The sequence below is a fragment of the Zeus faber genome (genome assembly GCF_960531495.2).
Source record: "Zeus faber genome assembly, chromosome: 16".
NCBI lineage: Eukaryota > Metazoa > Chordata > Actinopteri > Zeiformes > Zeidae > Zeus > Zeus faber.
This window is the reverse complement of record NC_137202.1, coordinates 31,379,146-31,405,525: the sequence shown is the minus strand read 5'-3', so window position 1 is coordinate 31,405,525 and position 26,380 is coordinate 31,379,146. Positions and strand designations below refer to the sequence as shown.

The 26,380-nt window shown below is 40.8% G+C and overlaps 1 protein-coding gene across 1 annotated transcript in view; it reads left to right on the top strand.

Moving 5' to 3' along the window:
- adgrb3 (adhesion G protein-coupled receptor B3) overlaps positions 1 to 26,380 on the top strand; it is a gene marked incomplete at its 5' end in the record, with an annotated part of 129,221 nt that overhangs the window by 15,791 nt on the left and 87,050 nt on the right. The window contains 3 exons of the mRNA XM_080016869.1: positions 20,155 to 20,265; positions 21,757 to 21,918; positions 25,981 to 26,145. Coding sequence (XP_079872995.1) covers positions 20,155 to 20,265; positions 21,757 to 21,918; positions 25,981 to 26,145 — 438 coding nt within the window. The remainder of the gene's footprint in view (positions 1 to 20,154; positions 20,266 to 21,756; positions 21,919 to 25,980; positions 26,146 to 26,380) is intronic.

Below are 26,380 nucleotides of genomic sequence, written 5' to 3'. Positions count from 1 at the left end.
TGAGAGAAGCAGGGTGAGGAAAGGAAAAAAAAAGGCTGTGATAGAGGTCTAGAATCGCTGGCCGCCTGCTGAACAGCCAGGATGCCCCCTGGCTTAATATATTCTGATATTTTCATAAACATGTCCTATTATTAGCTTGTCCTGCAGCTCTGGTGACATCAGTCTGACTGCGGCGTCTCTCTCCATGTGTTGGTGTGAGTCACCAGAGGAACCTGCCTCCCAGCTCAGTACCAGCCTGTGAACCAAGGTTTGGACCTGGGAACTCAGGCCTACACCTGGAAACCAAGGTCTGGACCTTGGAACCTGGACCCGGGAATCAACATCTTGACCTGGGGAACAAGGTCTAAACCTGGGAACCACGGTGTAGACCTTGGGACCCGAACCTGGGAAGCGAAATCTAGACCTGGAAACAACGTCTAGACCTGGAAGTGGCTGCAGGGGAGTCCATGGTCTGTTCTAAACCTTATGTTATGGAACCTGCAGGGACATTACAATAAATTACATAATTTAGCAGAAGATTTGTCCAAAGTGACTTTCATTGCATTATTAGACTAAACTGGACAAGCTTAGCTCGTCTTTTATTGTCACACACACCACAACACTTGCATTAGGTGCAGTTAAGGCCGACACACGCAATGGAGGCCGTGAAATGTCTTTTGCGCATTTTTCCCATCAAGGCTTGTCTTTTCTCCGGGGGGCAGGGCCACGAGGGGTGGGCAGCTGACAGTACAGCGCCCGGGGACCAACTTCAACATCATCGCTGGTCAGACGATGTTTCTTGTGCATATTATTAGTACGGTTTCTTATGATGTTACATGGAGGAAACCCCATGTGAGCAGACGGAAAACATGCAAACTCCATATAGAAAGGCCCCTCATCGGAAGATAACCCTCTGGAGCACGGTGACAACAGCGCCCCAGGCGGGAATCGAACCGAGGACCTTCTTGCTCTGAAACAACAGTGCAATGCACTGTTCCACCATGCCACATTATGTACTAATCCTAACCCCAGTCAATAGTATTGTCTGTTATTATGCTGACAATATGTCATACAGCATCTTAACTAAACGCTGTCCTTCAGCACTAAACAAGAAGTGGAAGATATAAACAGTATATATTTATATTTATATATATACAGTATACGTTATATATTACACATATAAACAGTATATATGTAAATTTATATATGTACAGTGTATGTTATATATTATACATATAAAGAGTATATACACTACTCACAAAAAGTTAGGGATATTCAGCTTTCTATAACCTTTACAGGTTTACTCATCAATCTCTCCAAAACGCCCTGCTCTAAGCATCTTAATACCGCTACACAAACAGATCAAAGTGCTGTTTTCACTTGTTCAATACATAAAAGAAGCATTTCACAGCGAGGGAAGTTGTGATTCACAGCCCGATGGAGCTTAAACTGCTTCTGTTCTTTGTCCTAATACTACTCCATCTAATGATGCTCGCTTATTGATGGGCCCGAGTAGCATTGATCATACTCCCCCTCCCTGTTATGACATATTTGTCAGGGCATTCATTTAGATGAAGGGACAGGGAGGGGTTGGATACATTTGCATTGAATGTCTCCTGAGTAGTGTGAGGTGATCCATACTGAAGAGAAATGGAAAAACCTCGACCAAACGTGCGTAGGAAACTGGAGGGTTTGGTTGAAGCAGCCGATGATGTCATCACCCCCCCGCTGCATTATTCACATGCAGTTTGTGTCTCGGTGTGCAGAGGAGGTGGGGGGTGTGCAGCTACTGACATGAAGCGAAGTCGACACGCAGAAGAAACGTTTGGATGACTGTGTCCTTCATGGAAATAACGAGGCTAACGAGGCAGACGGGGGTGGGTTGTGGGGGTGGGGGTTAGGCAGCTTCAGGGAGAGAGGGAGGAGCTTCAGGGTTCAGGGATCTGCCCAAAACTATCGTCCAATCAGCATGCATTGGGCTGGTTGCTTGGCAACAAGACAGCTGCAGAAGTATTTGGACTTTTGGTTCTGAATATTCTCGTGCAACTCCAGAAAACTGTCACCTCTGCATGGGTGGGGGAGATTTGGTCTCGGGTGGAGGAGAGTCTCGGGTGGAGTAGAGTCTTGGGTGGAGGAGAGTCTCAGGTGGAGGAGGGTTGTGGTCTTGGGTGAAGGAGCGTCTCAGGTGGAGGAGGGTCATAATAAATATTATATATACAGTATAATATAAATATATTATAAATACATTGGGTGGCATTACGGTGGCATAGTGCATTGTTCTGCTGCCTCACAGCAAGAAGGACAGACATCGTCGTCTGACCAGCGATGGACATTTGTAATTGGTCCCCGGGCGTGGCTGTACGCTGCCCACTGCTCCTGGCTGCCCCCCCGGAGGAAGGACAAGCCAGGACAGGGTAAAAACAGATTAAGTTTCACTGGCCACCTTTGAAATGTGTGTGTGTGTGTGTGTGTCGCCACATGGGTGCATGTGTTGTAGTGTGTGCCATGTTATAAATAAACTGTCTTCTAAAAAAAACCGTATTCTTATAAATATATTATATATTATAAATACATGATAAATATATTATAAATACATTATAAATACATTATTAATATATTATAAATATATTATAAATATGATATGTATTATAAATACTTTATACATATATTATGGCTATATTATTAATATATTATGGAAGTATTATAAATTTAAATTTCATCATGAACAACAATTCTGTTTATTTGCTTTGAGATGAACACTGTAACTATGATGATACTGACAGGATCAATACCGAGCCTTTTCATTATTTTTAATTTCATTGTTGCATCCAGTAAAATGTTTTTTTTTAATCTTTCAGTTTGATCGTAGATGATTCCGACTTAAAAAGTGTATTTCCGTCACTCCAAAACACCAAGCATCTTTCCTTCATGTTTTAAAATCACTGTTGGAATATATATACACACACAGTATATATATATATATATATATATATATATATATATATATATATATATATATATATATTATAACTCAATAAATAAGAAAGAAAACATGATGAATGAATTGAAATTCATTCTCAATCGACTTGGGTCTTTGTTTCCAATCAAACGACTAACTTGGTTATAGAACATATTATATTAAATATTATATCCTATTACATATAATATAATATATTTGCACATACACACTGAGCACAACTGATTTTCAAATGCAAATAATACCTTGTACAGAAAGACAATTATTTACAAAAGTTTAGAAATTTTAAGAAACTTGAAAGTTGTCATCAGAGAAAAAAATGTGGAAACGAGAGCAACTGACAGATTGTGAACGATCTGTACATTACACAAAGAAATACTTGTACAAAGCAGTTCTATAAACAACAGCAATATCACCGTTTCTGCTTCTTATGGTACTCTGCTCTCAGAAAATGTCGCAATAAACAAAATGATATATAATATAATCAATAATCCAAAAATAATAATGAATTACATTTCTATTATGAGGTGAATTAATGCTCTGTGTGGATGCAAAGTGTCTTTGTGTGAATATGCAGTCTCCACTGTTTTCCATCCGTCCATGTTTGCTGATGGAGCAGCACTAAAGGGGGCCGGGAGGTTCATGGTACAAGACATTCTAATCACATTAAAGCAGGAAGACACTTCGCTGAAGGAACTGCTCCATTAGTATGCATTGGACAGCTCCTCTGCAGCAACTGGGAGCAACTGGGAGCAACTGTGAGCAACTGAGAGCTACTGGGAGTATGTGTGATCAACCGGGAGCTACTGAGAGCAACTGGGATCAACTAGGACCAACTGGAAACAACTGGGAGCAACTGAGAACAATTGAGAGCAACTGTGAGCAACTGGGAGCAACAGGGAGATGCTGGGAGCACCTGGGAGCAACTGGGAGTACCTGAGAGCAACCAGGAGCTACTGGGAGAACCTGGTAGAAACTGGGAGCAACCTGGAGCAACAGGGAGCTACTGGCAGCACCTGGGAGAAACTGGGAGCACCTGGGAGAAACCGGGAGCAACAGGGAGCAACTGGGAGCAACTGGGAGCACCTGGGAGCAACAAGGAGCTACTGGGAGAACCTGGTAGAAACTGGGAGCAATCGGGAGCACCTGGTGGCACCTGGGAGCTAATGACAGCACCTGGGATCAACCGGGAGCTACTGTGAGCAACTGGCAGCAACTGGATGTAACAGGGAGCAACTGGAAACACTTGGGAGCTAGGGGAGCAACTGGGAACAACTGGGAGCAACCAGAAACAACCGGGAGCAACCGGGAGCTACTGAGACAAACCGGGAGAAACAGGGAGCTACTGAGAGGAACTGTGAGCAACCGGCAGCTACTGGGTGCAACTGTGTGCTACTGGGAGCAACCGGGAGAAACCCGGAGTTACTGTGAGCTACTGGTAGCAATCGGGAGCTACTGAGAGCTATTGAGAGCATGTAGTGTACTACATGGTGTGTAGTATAATACATGGTGTGTAGTACATGTAGTATAGTACATGGTGTGTAGTATGTCGTATAGTATATGGCGTGTAGTATGTGTCGTATAGTACATGGTGTGTAATACATGTCGGATAGTACATGGTCAGCTTGGTGACTGGCCCCTGTGTCTTTGCCTCATTAGCACCGTGTGCACGTGGCTTCTCACACTTGTCCTTTCAGCTCCTTGTTACAGAGCAGAACAGCAGCTCTGTCTCCACCAGCGTCCAGCACAGCCTCAGCATGCACAGCAACTCAACAAGCTCCTTAGAAGGTACAGATATCACTATGATCTATACATCTGTATACTGTATATATATAGATACACATCTGTATACCGTATATATATATGCATATAATGTATATACTGTAGATGTACATCTATATACAGTATATATATATATATATATATATATATATATATATATATATATATATATATATATATATATATATACATATATATATATATATATATATATATATATATATATCAGCCACAAAATTAAACGTTATATCAGCCAGAACATTAAAACCACCACTAATAAACACTAGTATTGTGTAGCTTCCCCTCGTGTCCCTAAAACAGCTCTGCCCCAGGGAGGCGTGGACTCCACCAGACTCTAAAGGTGTCCTGTGGTATCTGGCACCAAGACGTTAGCAACAGATCCTTTAAGTCCTGGAATTTGCGAGGTGGGGCCCCCATGGATCAGGCATGTTGTTTCAGAACATCCCACAGATGCTCCATGGGATCGGACCCTAACCCCACCCATCCGCACTTTGCAGAGGAAAACGTGTTTCATCAGACCAGGCCACCTTCTTCCATTGCTCCATGGTCCAGTTCTGACACTCACCTGTCCATTGTAGGTGCTTTCAGGGGTGGACAGGGATCAGCATGGACACTCTGACTGCTCCCATACGCAGCAAGCTGCCATACACTGTGTGTTCCGACACCTTTCTATGATAGCACCATTCACTTTTTCACCCATTTGTTCTACCGTAGTTCTTCTGTGGAATCGAACCAAACCATCTAGACTTGGCTCCCCATGTGCATCAATGAGCCTTGGGCCCCATGGACCTGTCGCTGGTTCACCTGTTGTCCTTCCTTGGAGCACTTTTGGTAGGTACTAACCACTGCATACCAGGAACACCCCATAAGACATGACGTTTTGGAGATTCTCTGACCCAATCGTCTAGCCATCACAATTCGGCCATTGTCAAAGTGGCTCAGATGCTTACACTTAGCTAGTTTTCCTGCTTCCAACACATCAACTTCTTAGTCAGGAGCAGGAATGCATATATATATATATATATATACCAAAGACCAAAGAAAGATCTAGGAAACGTGCTATCTTCCGAGCTAATCCATATGGATTCACCAAAAAACCGCTAGGACAGAAGAGCAGCAGCCAACTCGTGTGCTCAAAAAAGGACGCTGACAACCTGCAAATCTGCAAAACACATACAGTGATGCAGCAAGAGGAGTAGACTTAGAAGAGTGCAGAGCCCTGATCAGCCCTCCTATAGCAACCACTGACTTTAACATCAAAGAGCCCAGTTTGAAATAAGTTCAATCTGTGGTCAAGGCTGCCAGGGCCAGCTCAGCACCTGGACCCAGTGGAGTGCCTTCCCTGGTGTAAAAGAGGTGCCCCAAGCTCACGCTCCTTCTGTGGAAGATCTTGAGGGTGATCTGGAGGAGGGGGAAGGTAGCCCAACAATGGAGATTTGCAGAAGGAGCATGGGTTCCAAAGGAGGAGAACTCTACTAACATCGAGCAGTTTAGGACCATCTCACTGCTCTGCGTGGAAGGGAAGATATTTTTCAGCATCGTCTCCAAACGCCTGACAGAGTACCGCCTGAAGAATCATTACATTGACACCTCTGTGCAGAAGGGTGGAATTCCAGGGGTACCAGGCTGCCTAGAACACAGTGGTGTGGTTACATTGCTCATCCGAGAGGCACGAGAAGGAAAAGGCAACCTGGCAGTGCTTTGGTTAGACCTCGCCAATGCATTCGGCTCCATACCTCACAAACTGGTTCAAACAGTGTTGGAACGACATCACATCCCAAGTAACATCAAGGACCTCATCTTGGATTATTATAACATCTTTAGCCTGAGATTTACTTCTGGGCCCATCACATCGGAGTTGCACCAACTGGAAAAAGGGATCATCACTGGCTGCACCATTTCAGTGACCCTTTTTGCCCTGGCCATGAACATGCTGGTCAAGTCGGCCGAGGTGGAGTGCAGAGGACCAGTATCCACGTCTGGAGTCCGGCAGCCCCCCATCAGGGCTTTCATGGATGACTTGACAGTTACAACCGCATCAGTCCCAGGAAGCAGGTGGATCCTTGGAGAGGTTATTCACTTGGGCTCGGATGTCTTTCAAACCGTCAAAATCCAGGTCTCTGGTGCTGAAGAGAGGGAAGCTTACATACCGGTTCTGCTTCTCCCTCGGAGGTATCCAGATTCCATCAGTTACAGAAAAACCCATAAGGAGTCTCGGGAAAATCTTTAACTGCTCCCTGAAGGACGCTGGCTCCATCAGAGCAGCCAACCAAGAACTAGAGGGATGGCTGAAAACTGTCGACAGATCAGGACTATCGGGGAAATTCAAAGCCTCGATATACCAGCATGGCATCCTACCCAGGATACTGTGGCCTCTGCTGGTGTATGAATTCCCACTGTCAACAGTCGAGGGGTTTGAGAGGAGGATTAGCCGTCACCTCCGTAGGTGGTTGGGATTGCCAAGAAGCCTGAGCAGCATTGACCTGTATGGCAACAGTAATAAACAGACGCTCCCCTGCAACAGTCTGAGTGAGGAGTTCAAGGTTGCTAGAGCAAGGGAGGTGTGGCAATTCAGGGATTCCAGGGATCCAAAAGTCTCCCAGGCAGCTGGTTATCTACTGGTTATCTACTAATTATCTTCTCTTTATCTACTGGCTATCTACTGGTTATCTACTTGTTATATGCTGTTTATCTACTGTTTATCTACTGGTAATCTGCTGGTTATCTACTTATATCTTCTGTTTATCTACTTGTTATCTACTCTTTGTATACTGGTTATCTACTGGTTATCTACTTGTTATCGCCTGTTTATCTACTAATTATCTACTGTTTATCTACTGATTATCTCCTGTTGATTTACTGGTTATATGTAGTGCCCCTAGAGGCTGGATTTAGCGCCCCTAGAGGCTGGTATGTAGCGCCCCTAGAAGCTGGATGTAGAGCCCCTAGAGGCTGGATGTAGAGCCCCTAGAGGCTGGTATGTAGCGCCCCTAGAAGCTGGATGTAGAGCCCCTAGAGGCTGGATGTAGAGCCCCTAGAGGCTGGATGTAGAGCCCCTAGAGGCTGGTATGTAGCGCCGCTCGAGGTTGGATGTAGTGCCCCTAGAGGCTGGATTTTGCGCCCCTAGACGCTGGTATGTAGTTCAAGTTCAAGTTCAAGTTCAAGTTCAAGAGATTATTTGCCCCTAAAGCTTCATGGAAATAAATCTTAGATACTATTTTTCTACTGGTTATCTGCTGGTTATCTACGTATTATCTTCTGTTTATCTACTGGTTATCTACTTGTTATCTGCTGGTTATCTACGTATTATCTTCTGTTTATCTACTGGTTATCTACTTGTTATCTGCTGGTTATCTACGTATTATCTTCTGTTTATCTACTGGTTATCTACTTGTTATCTGCTGGTTATCTACGTATTATCTTCTGTTTATCTACTGGTTATCTACTTGTTATCTGCTGGTTATCTACGTATTATCTTCTGTTTATCTACTGGTTATCTACTTGTTATCTGCTGGTTATCTACGTATTATCTTCTGTTTATCTACTGGTTATCTACTTGTTATATGCTGGTTATCTACTCATTATCTACTGGTTATCTACTCATTATATTCTGTTTATCTCCTGGTTATCTACATTTTATAACCTGGTTATCTACTCATTATCTACTGGTATTCTACTAATTATCTTCTGTTTATCTACTGGTTATCTACTTGTTATATACTGGTTATCTACTGGTTGTCTACTTGTTATCTACTGTTTATTTACTAATTATCTTCTGTTTATTTACTGGTTATCTACTGGTTATCTACTTGATATATGATGTTTATCTACTGGTTATCTACAGTTTATCTACTAGTTATCTACTGGTTATATGCGGTTTACCTACTGCTTATCTACAGTTCATCTACTGGTTATCTACTGGTTATCTACTTTTTATCTACTAATTATCTTCTGGTTATCTACTGGTTATATGCTGTTTATCTACTGGTTTTCTACTGGTTATATACTGGTTCCCTGCTGTTTATCTACCGGTTATCTTCTGGTTATTTTGTGTTTATCTACTGGTCATATGGAGTGACCCTAGAGACTGGGATTTAGCGCACCTTAAAGCTTCATGAAGATACATTTTAAGATTCAACATTCAAGATGTTTATTTCTCATATACATATACATATGTTCATACATGGCGTGAAATGTCATTGCATCGCACCCGGAGATTATGCACAATAAGTTCTAAACTGAACAAAATTTGCCAACCTAATTACTACCTAACTAACTAACTAAATCAAACTGATTTGTAAAATGTAATGCAGTTAGTCAATTGAATATTATAAAATAAAACAAAATTAAATAAAACAAGACTCAAAAAGGTAATTCAGAGTGGGGGTCCAAAATTTAATTAAAGGGAATAGACGTATTGTATGTATATGGGAGAGGCTATTTGTATATACAGATGTGTGCAGTAAAGTGCATGTGAATAATGTGTTTGTGGCGATAAACAGTACAGTATACAAGAGTATGGCACAGCAAAAGAGTAACACCGAACAGAACAGAAATATAGCACAGTATGCAGTAAGTCAGAATAGTGATGCAGTATGCAGTACAGAATGCTATAACTCAGTACAGTGATACAGTATGGAGTACAGTATGATATAACCCAGTACAGTGATACAAAATGCAGTACACTATGCTATAGCATAGTGGTAATGGTAATCTACTGGATACATGATGTTTATCTACTGTTCTTTACTGGTTATATGCTGTTTCTCTACCGTTAATCTACTGGTTATGTACTGTTCATCTACTGGTTATCTTCTGTTTATCCACTGGTTATCTCCTGTTTATCTACTGGTTATCTACTGGTTTTATGCTTTATTTCTACAGGTTATCTACTGTTTATTTACCGATTATCTTTTGGTTATCTACTGATTATCTATTGGTTTTATGCTGTTTATCAACTGATTATCTACTGGTTGTATGATGTTTATCTACTGGTTATGTACTGTTTATCTACTGGTTATATGCTGTTTATCTGCTCTTTATCTACTGGTTATCTACTGGTTATCTACTGGTTATATGCTGTTTATCCACTGGTTATTTGCTGGTTTTCGATTGTTAATCTACTGTTTATATACTGATTATCTACTGGTTATCAACTTGTTTTCTATTGGCTATATGCCGTTTATATACTGCTTATCCACTGTTTATCTATTGGTTATATGCAGTCCATCTAATGGTTATCTACTGTTTATCTATTGGTTATATGCAGTTTATCTACTGGTTATCTACTGTTTACCTATTGGTTATATGCAGTTTCTCTAATGGTTATCTACTGTTTATCTATTGGTTATATGCAGTCCATCTAATGGCTATTTACTGTTTATCTATTGGTTATATGCAGTTTATCTACTGGTTATCTACTGTTTACCTATTGGTTATATGCAGTTTCTCTAATGGTTATCTACTGTTTATCTATTGGTTATATACAGTTTATTTACTTGTAATCTACTGTTTATCTACTGGTTTTCTACTGGTTTATTACTGTTCACTGGTTATCTTCTGGTTACATGCTTCTTTTCTACTGGTTATCTCCTGGTTACCCACTGGCTAGATACTGGTTATATGCTGTTTATCTACTTGTTATCTACAGGTTGTGTACTGGTTATATGCTGTATATCTACTGTTTTTTTTACTGGTTATCTACAGGTTATATGCTTGGGATATGCTGGTTATATGTTGGTTATCTACTGGTCATAAACTGGTTATATTCTAGATGTCTCCTGGTTATCTATTGGTTATGTACTATTTATCTGCTGTTTATCTAGTGATTATCTACCGGTTATCTACTGGTTATCAACTGTTTATCTGCTGTTTATCTAGTGATTATCTACTGGTTATCTACTGGATATCTACTGGTTATCTACTGGTTATCTACTGGATATCTACTGGTTATCTACTGGTTATATGCTGTTTATCTCTGGGTTATCTACTGGTTATCTACTGGTTATCTACTGGTTATATGCTGTTTATCTACTGGTTATCTATTGTTTATCTAATTGTTATCTCCTGATTATCTACTAATTTGTTGGTTAATTGTGATTATCTTCTGTTCATCTACTAGTTATCTACTTGTTATATGCAGTTTATCTACTGTTTATCTACTGATTATCTTCTGTTTATCTTTTGGTTATATGCTGTTTTTCTACTGGTTATCTACAGGTTATATGCTCGTTCTAGGATTTTGCTGAGGAACGGAAGGTTGGAGATCGGGTGGGCGTGGTCGGGGTTGTCCGGGTCGAGACCAGGCCCGTTTATGGTGTGATTGAGGCCATTTTGAAGCCGGTGGGAACCGTCAAGGAGGTGTTAATGATGGCCACCACGATCAGGGAGGGAAGGCAAGCCTTGACCACCTTGGGCTGTGGGAATGGGGTCCAGAGAGCAGGTGGAGGCCTGGGCCTTGGTGACCAGCATAGTCATTTGTGGCACGTCCACAGGGGAGAATGAGGAGAGACAGCACTGGGTTGAAGAGGCGGCTGGGGGTGCAACATCCTGTGGTTGGGGTGTGATTGGAGGGGCAGTCGAGATGCTGGTATATGGTGTTTATCTGTTTACCTACTGGTTTTCTACTGGTTATTTACTGTTTATCTACTGGTTATCAACTGTTTATCAACTAGTTATCTACTGGTCATATGCTTTTTATCTACTGGTTATCTACTGTTTATCTACTGGCTATCGACTGGTCATATGCCATTTATCTACTGTTTATCTACTGGTTTTCCACTGGTTATCTATTGTTGATCTACTGGTTATCTACTTGTTATCTATTGTTTATCTACTGTTTATCTACTGTTTATCTACTGGTTATCTACTGGTTATCTACTGTTATCTACCGTTTATCTTCTGTTTATCTACTGGTTATCTACTGTTTATCTACTGGTTTTCCACTGGTTATCTACTGGTTATCTACTGGTAATCGACTGGTTATCTGATGTTTATCTACTGGTTATATGCTGTTTATCTACTGGTTATCTACTGGTTACATGCGGTTTTTCTACTGGTTATCTACTGTTTATCTACTGGTTTTCTACTGGTTATGTACTGTTTACTGGTTATCGGCTGTATATATGCTTCGTATCTACTGGCTATCTAAAGGTTATTTGCTAGTTATGTTCCTGTTATCTACAGGTTATCTACTGGTTATCCACTGGTAATCCACTGGTTATTTGCAGGTTATCTGCTGATTATCTGCTGGTTATCTACTGGTTATCTGCTGGATATCTACAGGTTATCTGCTGGTTATCTACTGGTTATCTGCTGGTTACCGGCTGGATATCTACGGGTTATCTGCTTGTTATCTTCTGATTAACTTCTGTTATCTTGCGGTTATTTGCTGGTTATCATTGTTATCTATGGGTTATCTGCTGGTTATCTACTGGCTATCCACTGGTTATCCACTAGTTATTTGAAGGTTATCTGCTAATTATCTGCTGGATATCTATAGGTTATCGGCTGGTTATCTACTAGTTATCTGCTGGTTATCTGCTGGTTATCTGCGGGTTATCTTCTTGATATCTGCTGGTTATCTGCTGGTTATCTATGGGCTAACTTATGGTTACATTAGATTAAACTAATTGTCATTGCACTAAGAGTGCAAGTACTGAGGCCACCTTATGAATTTGTCTACATTTTACCCATCCTAGTAATTGACGTACCTAGGAGCAGTCGGCTGCCATATAGCGGCACCCGGGGAGCAGTTAGGGGGTTAAATGTCTTGCTCAAGGACACATCAGCACGCTACCAGGAGGAGCCGGGAATCTAACTGGCAATCTTCCAACTACTAGTCAACCCCGCTCTACACCCTGAGCCATCTAGCAGCATGGTTATCTACTGGTTAATTGCTGGTTATCTCCGGGTTATCTACTCTTTATGTGGTGGTTATCTGCTGTTTATCTACAGGTTATCTTCTGGTTATCTGCTGGTTATCTATGGGTTATCTGCTGATTATCTAATTGTTATCTGGCAGTTATCTGCTGGTTAAGTTATGGTCATCTCGCGGTTATCTGCTGGTTATTTACTACTTATCTGGCAGTTATCCAGCATTATCTGCTGGTTAACTTTTGTTAACTTCTGGTTATCTAGCAGGTATCTGCTAGTTCACTTCTGTTATCTCGCCGTTATCTACTGGTTATCTGCTGGTTGTCTCCAGGTTACCTTCTGGTTATCTGGTGTTCTTCTGCTGGTTATCTATGGGTTTTATGCCGTTTATTTACTGGTTATCTACTGGTTATCTGGCGTTATCTGCTGGTTATCTGCTGTTTATCTCCGGGTTATCCACTGGTTATGTGGTGGTTATCTGCTGTTTATCTACAGGTTATCTTCTGGTTATCTGCTGGTTATCTACGGGTTATCTGCTGATTATCTACTTGTTATCTGGCAGTTATCTACTGGTTAAGTTATGGTCATCTCGCGGTTATCTGCTGGTTATTTACTACTTATCTGGCAGTTATCCAGCATTATCTGCTGGTTAACTTTTGTTAACTTCTGGTTATCTAGCAGGTATCTGCTAGTTCACTTCTGTTATCTCGCCGTTATCTACTGGTTATCTGCTGGTTGTCTCCAGGTTACCTTCTGGTTATCTGGTGTTCTTCTGCTGGTTATCTATGGGTTTTATGCCGTTTATTTACTGGTTATCTACTGGTTATCTGGCGTTATCTGCTGGTTATCTGCTGTTTATCTCCGGGTTATCCACTGGTTATGTGGTGGTTATCTGCTGTTTATCTACAGGTTATCTTCTGGTTATCTGCTGGTTATCTACGGGTTATCTGCTGATTATCTACTTGTTATCTGGCAGTTATCTGCTGGTTACGTTATGGTCATCTTGCGGTTATCTGCTGGTTATTTACAACTTATCTGGCAGTTTTCCAGCATTATCTGCTGGTTAACTTTTGTTACCTTGCGGCTATCTGTTGGTTATCTGCTGGTTATCTACTGGCTAACTTCTGGTTATCTGCTGGTTATGTACTTGTTATGTGTCGGTTATTTGCTGGTTATCTACTAGTGAACTTCTGGTTATTTTTCAGTTATCTACCTGTTATCTCGCGGTTATTTGTGGTTATCTCCTGGTAATCGGCTGGTTATCTACCGGATATACACTGGTTATATGCTGGTTATCTGCTGGTTGTCTGCTTGTTTTCTACATGTTATCTGCTGTTCATCTACTGGTTATCTACTTATCTTAGGGTTATCTACTGGTTATATACTGGATATCTGCCGTTATCTGCTGGTTATCAAGGGGTTATCTATTGGTTATCTACTGGTTATCTACTGATTAACTTCTGGTTGTCTAGCAGTTATCTGCTGGTTAACTTCTGTTATATTGCTTTATCTGCTGCTTATCTCGTTGATATCTATGGGTTATCTTCTGGTTATCGGCTGGTTATCTACAGGTTATTTACTGGTTATCTGTTGGTTATTGTCAGGTTTTTCTTATGTTGTCTGCTGATTATCAAGGGGTTATCTACTGGTTATCTACTGTTTTTCTGCTGGTTATCTGGCATTATCTGCTGGTTATCTACGTGTTATCTACAATTTTCTGCTGATTTTGGCTATACACTGTTTATTTACTGGTTATCTCCAGGTTATCTACTAGTTTTCTGCTGATTATCCACAGAATATCTGCTGGTTATAGCCTGTTATCTATGGGTTATCTGCTGCTTATCTGATGTTATCTGCTGGTTATATACTGGTTATCTGCTGATTATCTGCTGGTTTTCTAGGGGTTATATAATGGTTATCTGATGTTATCTGCTGTTTATCTACTGATTATCTGCTGATAATCTGCTGGTTATTTAGGGGTTATCTAATGGTTATCTGATGTTATCTGCTCGTTATCTGCTGGTTATCTGCTGGTTATCTACAGGTTCTTTTCTGGTTATCTGGCATTATCTGCTGGTTATCTGCTGGTTTTCTACAGGTTCTTTTCTGGTTATCTAGGGGTTATCTGATGTTATCTGCTGGTTATCTACTGGTTATCTGCTGATTATCTGCTGGTTATCTCGGGGTTATCTACTTGTTATCTGATGGTTATCTAAGGGTTATCTATATTGGTTACTATATTGTAAATTTCCCCAGTGTGGGACTGATGAAGGTTTATGTTATGTTATGATATGTTATGTCATGTCATGTCATGTCATGTCATGTCATGTCATGTCATCTTAACTTATCTTATCTTATCTTATCTTATCTTATCTTATCTTATCTTATCTTATCTTATCTTATCTTATCTTATCTTATCTTATCATATCTTATCTTATCTGCTGGTTATTCAGCATTATCTGCTGGTTATCTATGGTTATTGGCTGGTTATCTACAGGTTATCTACTGGTTATCTGCTGGTTATCTTCGGGTTTTTCTTATTTTATCTGCTGATTATCAAGGGGCTATCTACTGGTTATCTCCTTTTTTTCTGCTGGTTATCTGGCATTATCTGCTGGTTATCTACGGGTTATCTACTGGTTATACACTGTTTATTTACTGGTTATCTACAGGTTATCTACTAGTTTTCTGCCGATTATCTACAGAATATCTGCTGGTTATATCGGGTACGGGTTATCTGCTGGTTATCTGCTGGTTATCTACAGGTTCTTTTCTGGTTATCTGGCATTTTCTGCTGGTTATCTGCTGGTTATCTACTGGTTATCTCGGGGTTATATACTTGTTTTCTGATGTTATCTACTGGTTATCTAAGGCTTATCTAAGGGTTATCTTTATTGGTTACTATATTGTAAATTTCCCCAGTGTGGGACTAATCTTCTTGTTCTTGTCGTGTCCACAAAACAGTCAGTTACAAGGCTTGGCCAGATGTGGTTCAGCCACAGCTGTACACATTGTGGGACTAATAAAGGTTTATGTTATGTTATGTCATGTCATGTCATGTTGTTGTATGTTATGTTATCTCATCTTGTGTTATCTTATGTTATGTTATGTTATCTTATCTGCTGGTTATTCAGCGTTATCTGCTGGTTATTGACCGGTTATCTACCTGTTATATACTGGTTATCGACATGTAATCTGCTCTTCATCTACTGGTAATCTACTGGTTATCTACTGGTTATCTGGCGTTATCTGCTGGTTATCTATGGGTTATCGGCTGGTTATTTACAGGTTATGAACTTTTTATCTGCTGGTTATCTTCAGGTTAGCTACTGGTTATCTACAGGTTATCTGCTGGTTATCTGGCATTATCCGCAGGTTATTTATGGGTTATTTACTGGCTATCTTTGGGTTACCTACTGGTTATCTGCTGGTTATCTGGCATTATCTGCTGGTTATCAAGGGGTTTTCTACTGGTTACCTGCTGGTTATATATGGGCTTTCTGCTGTTTATCTACTGGTTATCTGGCATTATCGGCTGGTTATCAAGGACTTATCTATTGGTTCTCTGGTTATCTAATCGTTATTGGTTACTATATTGTAAATTTCCCCAGTGTGGGACTAATAAAAGTTTATCTTATCTTATCTTTTACATTACATTGCATTGATCAGACGCTTTTATCCAAAGCGACTTACAATTATTCAAACACCGACGGACGCAGCCATCAGGAGCAATTAGGGGTTGAGTGTCTTGCTCAAGGACACTACAACGCAACTGCAACGTTTAGATTACTAGAAGACCAGCTCTACCTCCTGAGCTACCATCCCCACATCTTATCGTATCTTATCTGCTGGTTATCTATGGTTATCTAGTGGTTATCTGCTGGTTATCTTCTGGTTATCGACATGTTATCTGCTCTTCATCTACTGGTAATCTACTGGTTATCTACTGGTTATCTGCTGGTTATCTGCTGGCTATCTATGGGTTTCTGCTGTTTATCTACTGGTTATCTGCTGGTTATCTACAGGTTATCTGGAGTAATTTGCTGGTTATCTGGCATTATCTGCTGGTTATCTATGGGTTATCTACTGGTTATCTGCTGGCTATCTTTGGGTTAACTACCGGTTATCTGCTGGTTATCTGCGGGTTATTGACTGGTTATCTGCGGGTTACCTACTGGTTATCTGCTGGTTATCTCCTGGTTATCTGCTGGTTATCTGGCGTTATCTGTTGGTTGTCAAGGGGTTATCTACTGGTTACCTGCTGGTTATCAACTGGTTATCTGCTAGTTATCTAGTGGTTATCTACTGGTTTTCTGCTTGTTATCTGGTGTTATCTGCTGGTTATATAGGGGTTATTTACTGGTTATCTGCTGGTTATCTGCTGGTTATCTGTGGGTTATCTACTGGTTATTGACTGTTTATCTACTGGTTATATCCTGTCATCTACGGTTTATCTGCTGCTTATCGAATGGTTTATCTGCTGGTTACCTACAGGTGATTGTCTGATTATCCGGTGCTTTCTGTTGGTTATCTAGGGGTTATCTACTGGTTATCTGATGTCATCTGCTGATTATCTACTGGATATTGGCTGGTTATCTACCTGTTATCTTCTGGTTATCTTCTGGTTATCTGGCGTTATTGGCTGGTTATCAAGGCGTTATCTGCTGGTTTTCTGCCGGTTATCTGGCGTTATCTGCTGGTTATCTAGGTGTTATCAACTGGTTATCTGATGTTATCTGCTGGTTCTCTGGCGTTATCTGCTGGTCATCTATGGGTTATCGGCTGGTTATCTACAGGTTATCTACTTTTCATCTGCTGGTTATCTGCTGGTTATCTACTGGTTATATGCTGATTATCTTGTGCTTTCTGCTGGTTATCTAGGGGTTATCTACTGGTTGTCTTCTGTTATCTGCTGTTCATCTACTGATTATCTACAGGTTATCTGGCGTTATCTGTTGGTTATCAAGTGGTTATTTACCGGTTATCTACTGGTTATCTATTGGTTATCTGCTGGTTATCTTCTGGTTATCCGCTGGTTATCTTTGGGTTTTGTACTGGTTATCCGGTGTTTGTCTGCTGGTTATCTGCTTGTTATCTACTGTTACCTGCTGGTCATCTATTGATTATCGGCTGGTTATCTACAAGTTATCTACTTTTCATCTGCTGGTTACCTGCTGGTTTTCTTCAGGTTACCTACTGGTTATCTGCTGATTATCTGCTGGTTATCTACTAGTTATATACTGGTTATCTGCTGGTTATCTATGGGCTATCTGCTGTTTATCTACTGGTTATCTACAGGTTATCCGGCTTTATCAGCCGGTTATCAAGGACTTATCTACTGGTTTTCTTCGGGTTTTCTGGTGTTATCTGCTGGTTATCTAAGGGTTATCTATATTGGTTACTATATTGTATTTTTCCCCAGTGTGGGACTATTAAAGGTTTATCTTATCTTATCTTATCTTATCTTATCTTATCTTATCTTATCTGCTGGTTATTTGGCAATATCTACTGGTAATCTACGGTTATTGGCCGGTTATCTATCTGGTTATCGACATGTTATCTGCTCTTCATCTACTGGTAATCTACTGGTTATCTACTGGTTATCTGCATTATCGGCTGGTTATCTACTGGTTATCTGATGTAATCTGCTGGTTCTCTAGCTTTATCTGCTGGTTATCTATGGGTTATTGGCTGGTTATTTACAGGTTATCAACTTTTTATCTGCTGGTTATCTGCTGGTTATCTACAGGTTATCTGCTGGTTATCTATGGATTTCTGCTGTTTATCTACTGGTTATCTGCTGGTTATCTACAGGTTATCTGGCATTATTGGCTGGTTATCAAGGAGGTATCTGCTGGTTTTCTGCTGGTTATCTGGTGTTATCTGCTGGTTATCTAGGGGTTATCTACTGGTTATCTTATGTTATCTGCTGGTTCTCTGGCATTATCTGCTGGTTATCTATGGGTTATCTACTGGTTATCTGCTGGCTATCTTTGGGTTACCTACTGGTTATCCGCTGGTTATCTCCTGGTTACCTGGCGTTATCTGCTGGTTATCTGGCGTTATCGGTTGGTTATCAAGGGGTTATCTACTGGTTATCTGCTAGTTATCAAGTGGTTATCTACTGGTTTTCTGCTCGTTATCTGTTGTTATCTGCTGGTTATACAGGGGTTATTTACTGGTTATCTACTGGTTATCTGTTGATTATCTGTGGGTTATCTACTGGTTATCAACTGTTTATTTACTGGTTATATCCTGTCATCTATGGATTATCTGCTGCTTATCGGCTGGTTTATCTGCTGGTTACCTACAGGTTATTTTCTGGTTATCTGGCGCTTTCTGCTGGTTATCTAGGCATTTTCAACTGGTTATCTGATGTTATCTTCTGGTTCTCTGGCGTTATCTGCTGGTCATCTATGGGTTATCGGCTGGTTATCTACAGGTTATCAACTTTTCATCTGCTGGTTATCTGCTGGTTATCTACTGGTTATATGCTGGTTATCTGCTGGTTATCTATGGGCTTTCTGTTGTTTATCTACTTGTTATCTACAGGTTATCTGGCATTATCGGCTGGTCATCGAGGAGTTATCTACTGGTTTTCTTCCGGTTATCTGTTGTTATCTGCTGGTTATCTTGGGGTTATCCACTTGTTATCTGATGTTATCTGCTGGTTCTCTGGTGTTATCTGTTGGTTATCCATGGGTTATCTTCTTGTTATCTGCTGGTTATTTGCGAGTTATCTTCGGGTTACTTTCTGCTTATCTGCTGGTTACCTGCTTGTAATCTACGGGTTATCTGTTTGATAGCCGCTCGTTATCTACTGGTTAACTGCTGGTTGTCCGCTGGTTATTCACGGGTTATGTGCTGGTTATCTGCTGCTTACCTACTGGATATCTGGCTGATAAAGCATGGTATTGTACTGAACTAACAAGCTGTATATGAGTCTGTCATTGATGTGTCACTTTGTCTATTTGCAAATGATACGCTTTAACCAACCCATAGTGATAATCTACTAGTCTCCATGTTTCTCATTTAAATATCACATGATCTATTGGAGTCAATATTTTCACAAACTGATTCTCAGGAAAAAATATGCGTTTTCTGCTGTTCTCTCAGAAACAAAGCGGCCGAGCAGTGAAAACAGCTCAGAATACATTTGTCTGATTCCGCCGTGAAGCGGAGCAGAAAGACATCAATCAGACGAAGCGATCAGGAACTGTGGATCAATACAGCATGTGATACCATGACCCCCTCCTCTGTGGCTTTCCGATGGCTTACACATTTTACTTTCATTTTCTGTTCTTTTCCTTTGGGGAGGGAGGGAGGTTAGTTCCAAGTGGATGTGAGTTGATCTGCATGTTTGCTCTGTGTCCTGTGCTTCCAGCTAATTAATACCTCCACTCACCTGATAGATCGCTGTTTAAGGAAGGAACGTCCATGTGTGTGCTCTTTGTTTCTAGCCGTGCACTGCTGATGAAACAGAATGTCCAAGGTTTGATATGAATCTATTCTGTCCCTAGAATATGGAATGATGGGCGAGCATACAGTAAAAAGTCAGCGGCCGAGATCAGTTCATGACACAAAGGCCCTGCAGGAGCAGGCCGAGGCCGCTAGGTTTATGGCACAAACTGGTAATAACTAGTTCTGTTTCTTTAATCCATCAGTCACATGCATGCTTTCTCTTTACTGCACTCTGACTTTCTCTGCTGCTCTTTCCTCGTCCTCTGCCAGTATTTGCTTACAGACGCACACAACTTCATTGGGTCGTGTGCGTCTGTTTGTTTTATTCTTATAAATTCACACAACGTTCATTCAGAGAAGGTATAACCGCGCGCTTCTCCTTCCTGCCCAGGCGCCATCAAGTTAATGCAATTCATTGGAAAAGTGTAAAAGCAGCGAAGCGCACTCTGGGACAAAGTGAGGTGATCGATGCCGCCAAGAGATAAAAGAAATGTAAATTTAAGAAATGAGACTTTTAGTTCAGAGAGAAACATGTGGAGGCTAAAGACACGTATTGATCTCTTGATTCAGAGGGAACGTCTTCTGGGGGGGGTCGCGAGAGAAACTCCTCTTTTGTTGCTTTCTTTTCTTTTCTCCATGTGTTTCCATCTCAGTTCATTTGGTTCCTCATCACTAACCCCTAACAGCATCAGCACCACCAGCTCCATCCTCCTCCACCCAGATTGATCCACCTTTCACAGCTTTAAAACACAGACATACAGAACAATGATTGATTTTAAAAGACAGAAATGTATTCAGAGCTGAAAAATACACACAAGAGTTTATTGAGGCTTTATTCAGCACGTTCTGCTTTTTGGCCCCAGAAGTTTCATATTTCACCATTTTATCAACAGGAAAACTGGAAAATACCTGAATAGATGGGAAAAAAAACATTTGACACAAATTTGACACACAATTCTGAGAACTTTGTTCAACATTTGGGCTCTTAAATGTGGAATTTCAGTTATGTCCGAATTTCAGCCCAATGACATCTGACCTGCTGAATAAAGTTAGAAAACTATACGTTTTTGACAATCTCCCAACACACAGTCGGCTTTCCACCGATGCCATGGAAACTAGATCTTTTGAATCCATACGTCAGACTGTGAACTAACACACATTCAAAACCATTTTAATTTTATTTTCAGTCAGATGTGTCTTTCTCGCATGTGACCATGTTTGTATAAAATCTTCTTTGTGGCTGTTTAACTTTTTTTTATATCATTTTTTTAATGCATGAATTAGTATTGAAATTCAACAGTAAGTTATAGGCATAATGTGTCTGTCAATGACTATGAAACACCTTTTCTGTGATCTTTGAATAAATGCATATTCTGTGTATGTTTATCTATATACTGAACATATTTATATATACAGTATACATATCTATATAGTATACTGAATATATTTAGATATACTGTATACATATCTATAGCCTGTATATATACAGGATAACTATATAGCCACCTCTTGATGATTTAAACTCAAATCAACAGAACCATTCTCATTCCAGTTGATGAAAGTTCAGAGGTCACAGAGAAGAGGAGCAGATATCCCGTAACTTGGTCCTCCTCGTCTTCCTGGCCGGTGTCCCGGCACTAACGCTGTTCCCCTCTCCACAGGTGACCCCGGAGCGGAGGACTGGTCCCACTGGAGCTCGTGCTCCGTGTCATGTGGTCAGGGCTCGCAGGTTCGAACCCGAACCTGCGTCTCCCCGTACGGAATGCACTGCAGCGGGCCCTTGCGAGAGTCGCGCTTTTGCAATAACACTGCCCCCTGCCCAGGTACAGCAGGACATGTACCCTGTTGTTGTTGTTATTATCATCATCATCATCATCATTGTTATTATTATTATTATTTCCTTCTTCAAACATTATGTTGTGATATTTTACCATCAAGCTTGTGTTTTCCATTTGTTTTACAAAGTCATTTCATTTGCATTTCATGGAGCATTTACAACAGCAGTTCACAGCGCAATGCAATGGAAAGGTCTGCCCATGCAGCTCTATCAGCATATTACACTCAATATCTAAGTGATCATAAGCTGATCTGACCTCCGACCTCTGACCACTAAACCGTACAGAGTCAAACATCACAACTTTCATCAACAAAGAAGGGTTAGAACTAACCTGTTAGTTAGTAAGTTAGGTTAGTTGGGTCAGTCATGACTAAATTGACAGTCAGTACTCACCTGACAGTCAGGACTAAACTGACAGTTAGGACTAACCTAACAGTTAGTAGTCATTAAGTTAGTACTAACGTCTTACTACGTACTAACTTGTTAGTTAGTACTAAAACTGACAGTAAGAACTAAACTGACAGTCAGGACTAAACTGACAGTTAGTACTAACCTGACAGTCAGGACTAACCTTACAGTCAGGACTATCCTGACAGTCAGGACTAACCTTACAGTCAGGACTATCCTGACAGTCAGGACTAAACTGACAGTTAGTACTAACCTGACAGTCAGGACTAACCTTACAGTCAGGACTATCCTGACAGTCAGGACTAACATTACAGTCAGGACTATCCTGACAGTCAGGACTAACCTTACAGTCAGGACTATCCTGACAGTCAGGACTAAACTGACAGTCAGGACTAAACTGACAGTCAGGACTAAACTGACAGTCAGGACTAACCTGACAGTCAGGACTAAACTGACAGTCAGGACTAAACTGACAGTCAGGACTAAACTGACAGTCAGGACTAACCTTACAGTCAGGGCCAACCTGACAGTTAGTACTAAACTGACAGTCACGATTTACCTGACAGTCAGGACTAAACTGACATTCAGTACTAACCTGACAGTCAGGACTAAACTGACAGTTAGGACTAACCTAACAGTTAGTACTGTCATTAAGTTAGTACTAACGTGTTACTTCGTACTAACCTGTTAGTTAGTAATAAACTGACAGTTAGGACAAACCTGACAGTTAGTACTGTCATTAAGTTAGTACTAACGTGTTACTTTGTACTAACCTGTTAGTTTGTCCTAAACTCACAGTTAGGACTAACCTGACTGGATGGATGGATGAGAAATTAATGGATGGATGGATGGATGGATGCATGAGGGATGGATGGGAAATGGATGGATGGATGGATGGATGGTGGATGGGTGGGTGGATGAATGGGTGGATGGATGGATGGATGGATGGATGGATGGGTGGAGGGATGGATGTATGATGGATGGGTGGTTCAACGTTCAACCAATCAACAAACAACAGGTGTACAACCACTCTGATCCTGGGCAACAGTTACCTAGAGCCAGAAAAGGTGTGGTGCTCAAACCACACCATCCCCACATCCCATCCCATCCCATCCCATCACATCACATCACATCACATCACAGTACAGTATACTACTTAAGTACATTCATTTTGGACAGTATTTTTTTACTCTACTACAGGATATACATGTACACTGATCAGCCACTGATTAAAACCACCACAAATAACCACTACTATAGTGCAGCTCCCCCTCGTGTCCCCAAAACAGCTGTGACGTGGAGGCATGGACTCCACCAGACTCTGAAGGTGTCCTGTGGTATCTGGCACCAAGACATTAGCAGCAGATCCTGGAAGTTGGAGGTGTGGCCCCCATGGATCGGGCTTGTTGTTCCAGCACATCCCACAGATGCTCCATCGGATGGGACCCTAACCCCACCCATCCGCATGATGAAGAAGAAAACGTGATTCATGAGTCATCACCTTCTTCCATTGTTCCATGGTCCAGTTATGACACTCACGTGTCCATTGTAGGTGCTTTCAGGGGTGAACAGGGGTCAGCATGAACACTCTGAGCGCTGTTCTACACCTTTGTATCATAGCAACATTCACTTTTTCACCACTTTGTGCTACACTAGTTCTTCTGTGGGATTGAACCAGATGGGCTAAACTTGGCTCCCAAGCTTGGGCTTGGGCCCCATCACCCTGTCGCCGGTTCACCGGTCGTCCTTCCTTGAACACATTTGGTAGGTAGTAACCACTGCATAGCGGGAACAGCCCACAAGACCTGTGCTTGTGGAGATGCTCTGACCCCGTTGCATCACAATGTGCTCCTTGTCAAAGTGGCTCAGATCCTTACGCTGCTTTAACAAATCAACTTCAACAACTGACTGTTCACTTGCTGCCTAATATAATAATTGTAATAATAATAACATTTATTAGAGGCCCGGTTGTTATTTGAGTAACTGTTTATTTATATATTAATATTTTGACCCACCACAGCAAAAGCCGCCATCTCGCGCATTTCTAAAATCGCCAGGTTTTTCCTTCAAAAAACCTTACTTGAAGGAAAATTTGATTTTTCCAGATTTGTGTTCCTTTGTGGTTTTTTATATCTCTCAATGTATTTTCAAAACCGAGTTTGATTTATAAATAGTAGAAAAATGTTAAACCGTGGAGTTAAATATTCCCGTTAGATGACATGGGGAAAGACAGTTCACTCTCCGAGACCCACGACGGAGATCGATGGTTTCCTTAAAAATGACAGTCCAGGTGAAGATCATTCCTCCATATTCCACGTGATGTGAAGTCACAATGTGAAACTGCTTTGATAGAGTTCAGCCTTTAAATATGACGTATTTTATACACACATGGAGACAGCGTTGTGGAGGAGGCGTGTCACTGACATCACCGTCCCTTCCGTAAACAAGACGAGGCTCCGGTTTCACTTGTCTGTGAAAACTCTGAATGATTAGGAGAAGCGGGTGGAGGAAGATCGAAATCATATCACGGACCTCAATCTGACCAGTGCAATAGATCCAAGTCAGTGTAAGCAGCGTGCACTGGACTTCATTTTCCACCATGATAGTGACAGCGATGCTGAATCTGATATTACTCCGGACTTGGAGAACATTTCAAACAGTTTTCAACCCGAATGTGACAATGAAACTGAATATTTTCAAGCACCACAGGAAAATAAATTCCACTTTTATATAAAACATGTATATTCTTACTGTTAAATAAAAGCTTTTTTCAAAACAAAAATACGTTCAACGTTCCCTCAAAACACAAGAACAAAGCAGTGATTGGCCCATTCCGCAGTATGTTAAGTAGCCATGAGGCTATTGCTCCTCATTTGCATCCTGGGAGCTGAATGAAGACAAGTCTCGGCAAAACTTTCAAGGTGATTATGTCAGAAACACCGTTTGCCACACCCTTGTCATTAATAAGTTATAGCTTCAAAAATATTTGCTTGATTTGTACAAGTGACACCTTGTTTGGAAGCTCTGATTCTCGTCTTTCAAATGATGCAGAAAAAAGTATCACAGTATATATAATATTAATATATATATATATATATATATATATATATATAATATAACAGTGTATATAAAATAATAATAAATAACAATATTTATAATAATAATTTATAACATTATATATACAATTATAATAATATATAACAGAGCATATATTATATATAACAGTATATATAAAAATAATAACATATAACAGTATATAAATAATTATAATATATAACAGTTTATATATATATATATATATATATATATATATAATATATCCCTACCCCTTGACAAATACCATTGGAACCAGATGATCAATGTTATTCACTTCACCTATCCATGGTTTTAATCTTGTGGCTGAGCAGTGTAGTGTAGCAGTGTTTCTCAATACAAATCCAAAGTGAGACTGGATTGATCAAAGTGATTGATCAGCTCCGTAGCCTGACTATATGGATAACTATACAATGATACAATGACTTATTATAAACTGCATGAGCACCGTCTGCAGAAGGAAGGTTCAGTAATACTTTATGAAGTGTTGTCTTTAAGGGTTATAGGCTCCATACCTTGTACTGAAGTACTGTGTACTGTGTTGCAGTGCACGGCGTGTGGGAGGAGTGGTCTCCATGGAGTCTGTGCTCCTTCACGTGTGGGCGTGGCCACCGCACGCGCACCAGGATGTGTGCCCCGCCCCTGCACGGTGGGCGCGCCTGCGACGGCCCCGAGACTCAGAGCAAATTGTGCAACATCGCTCTCTGCCCAGGTACCGCACCCAGTACTACACAGAATATATACAGAATATATATTACTACCTCTGTCCAGGTACTGCACCGAGTACTACACAGAATATATATAGAATATAAACTACTACCTCTGCCCAGGTGCTGTACCGAGTACTATACAGAATATATATAGCATATAAACTACTGTACTATCTCTGCCCAGGTACTGCATCCAGTACTACACAAAATATGTAGAGAATAGTTTAAGAATCTATC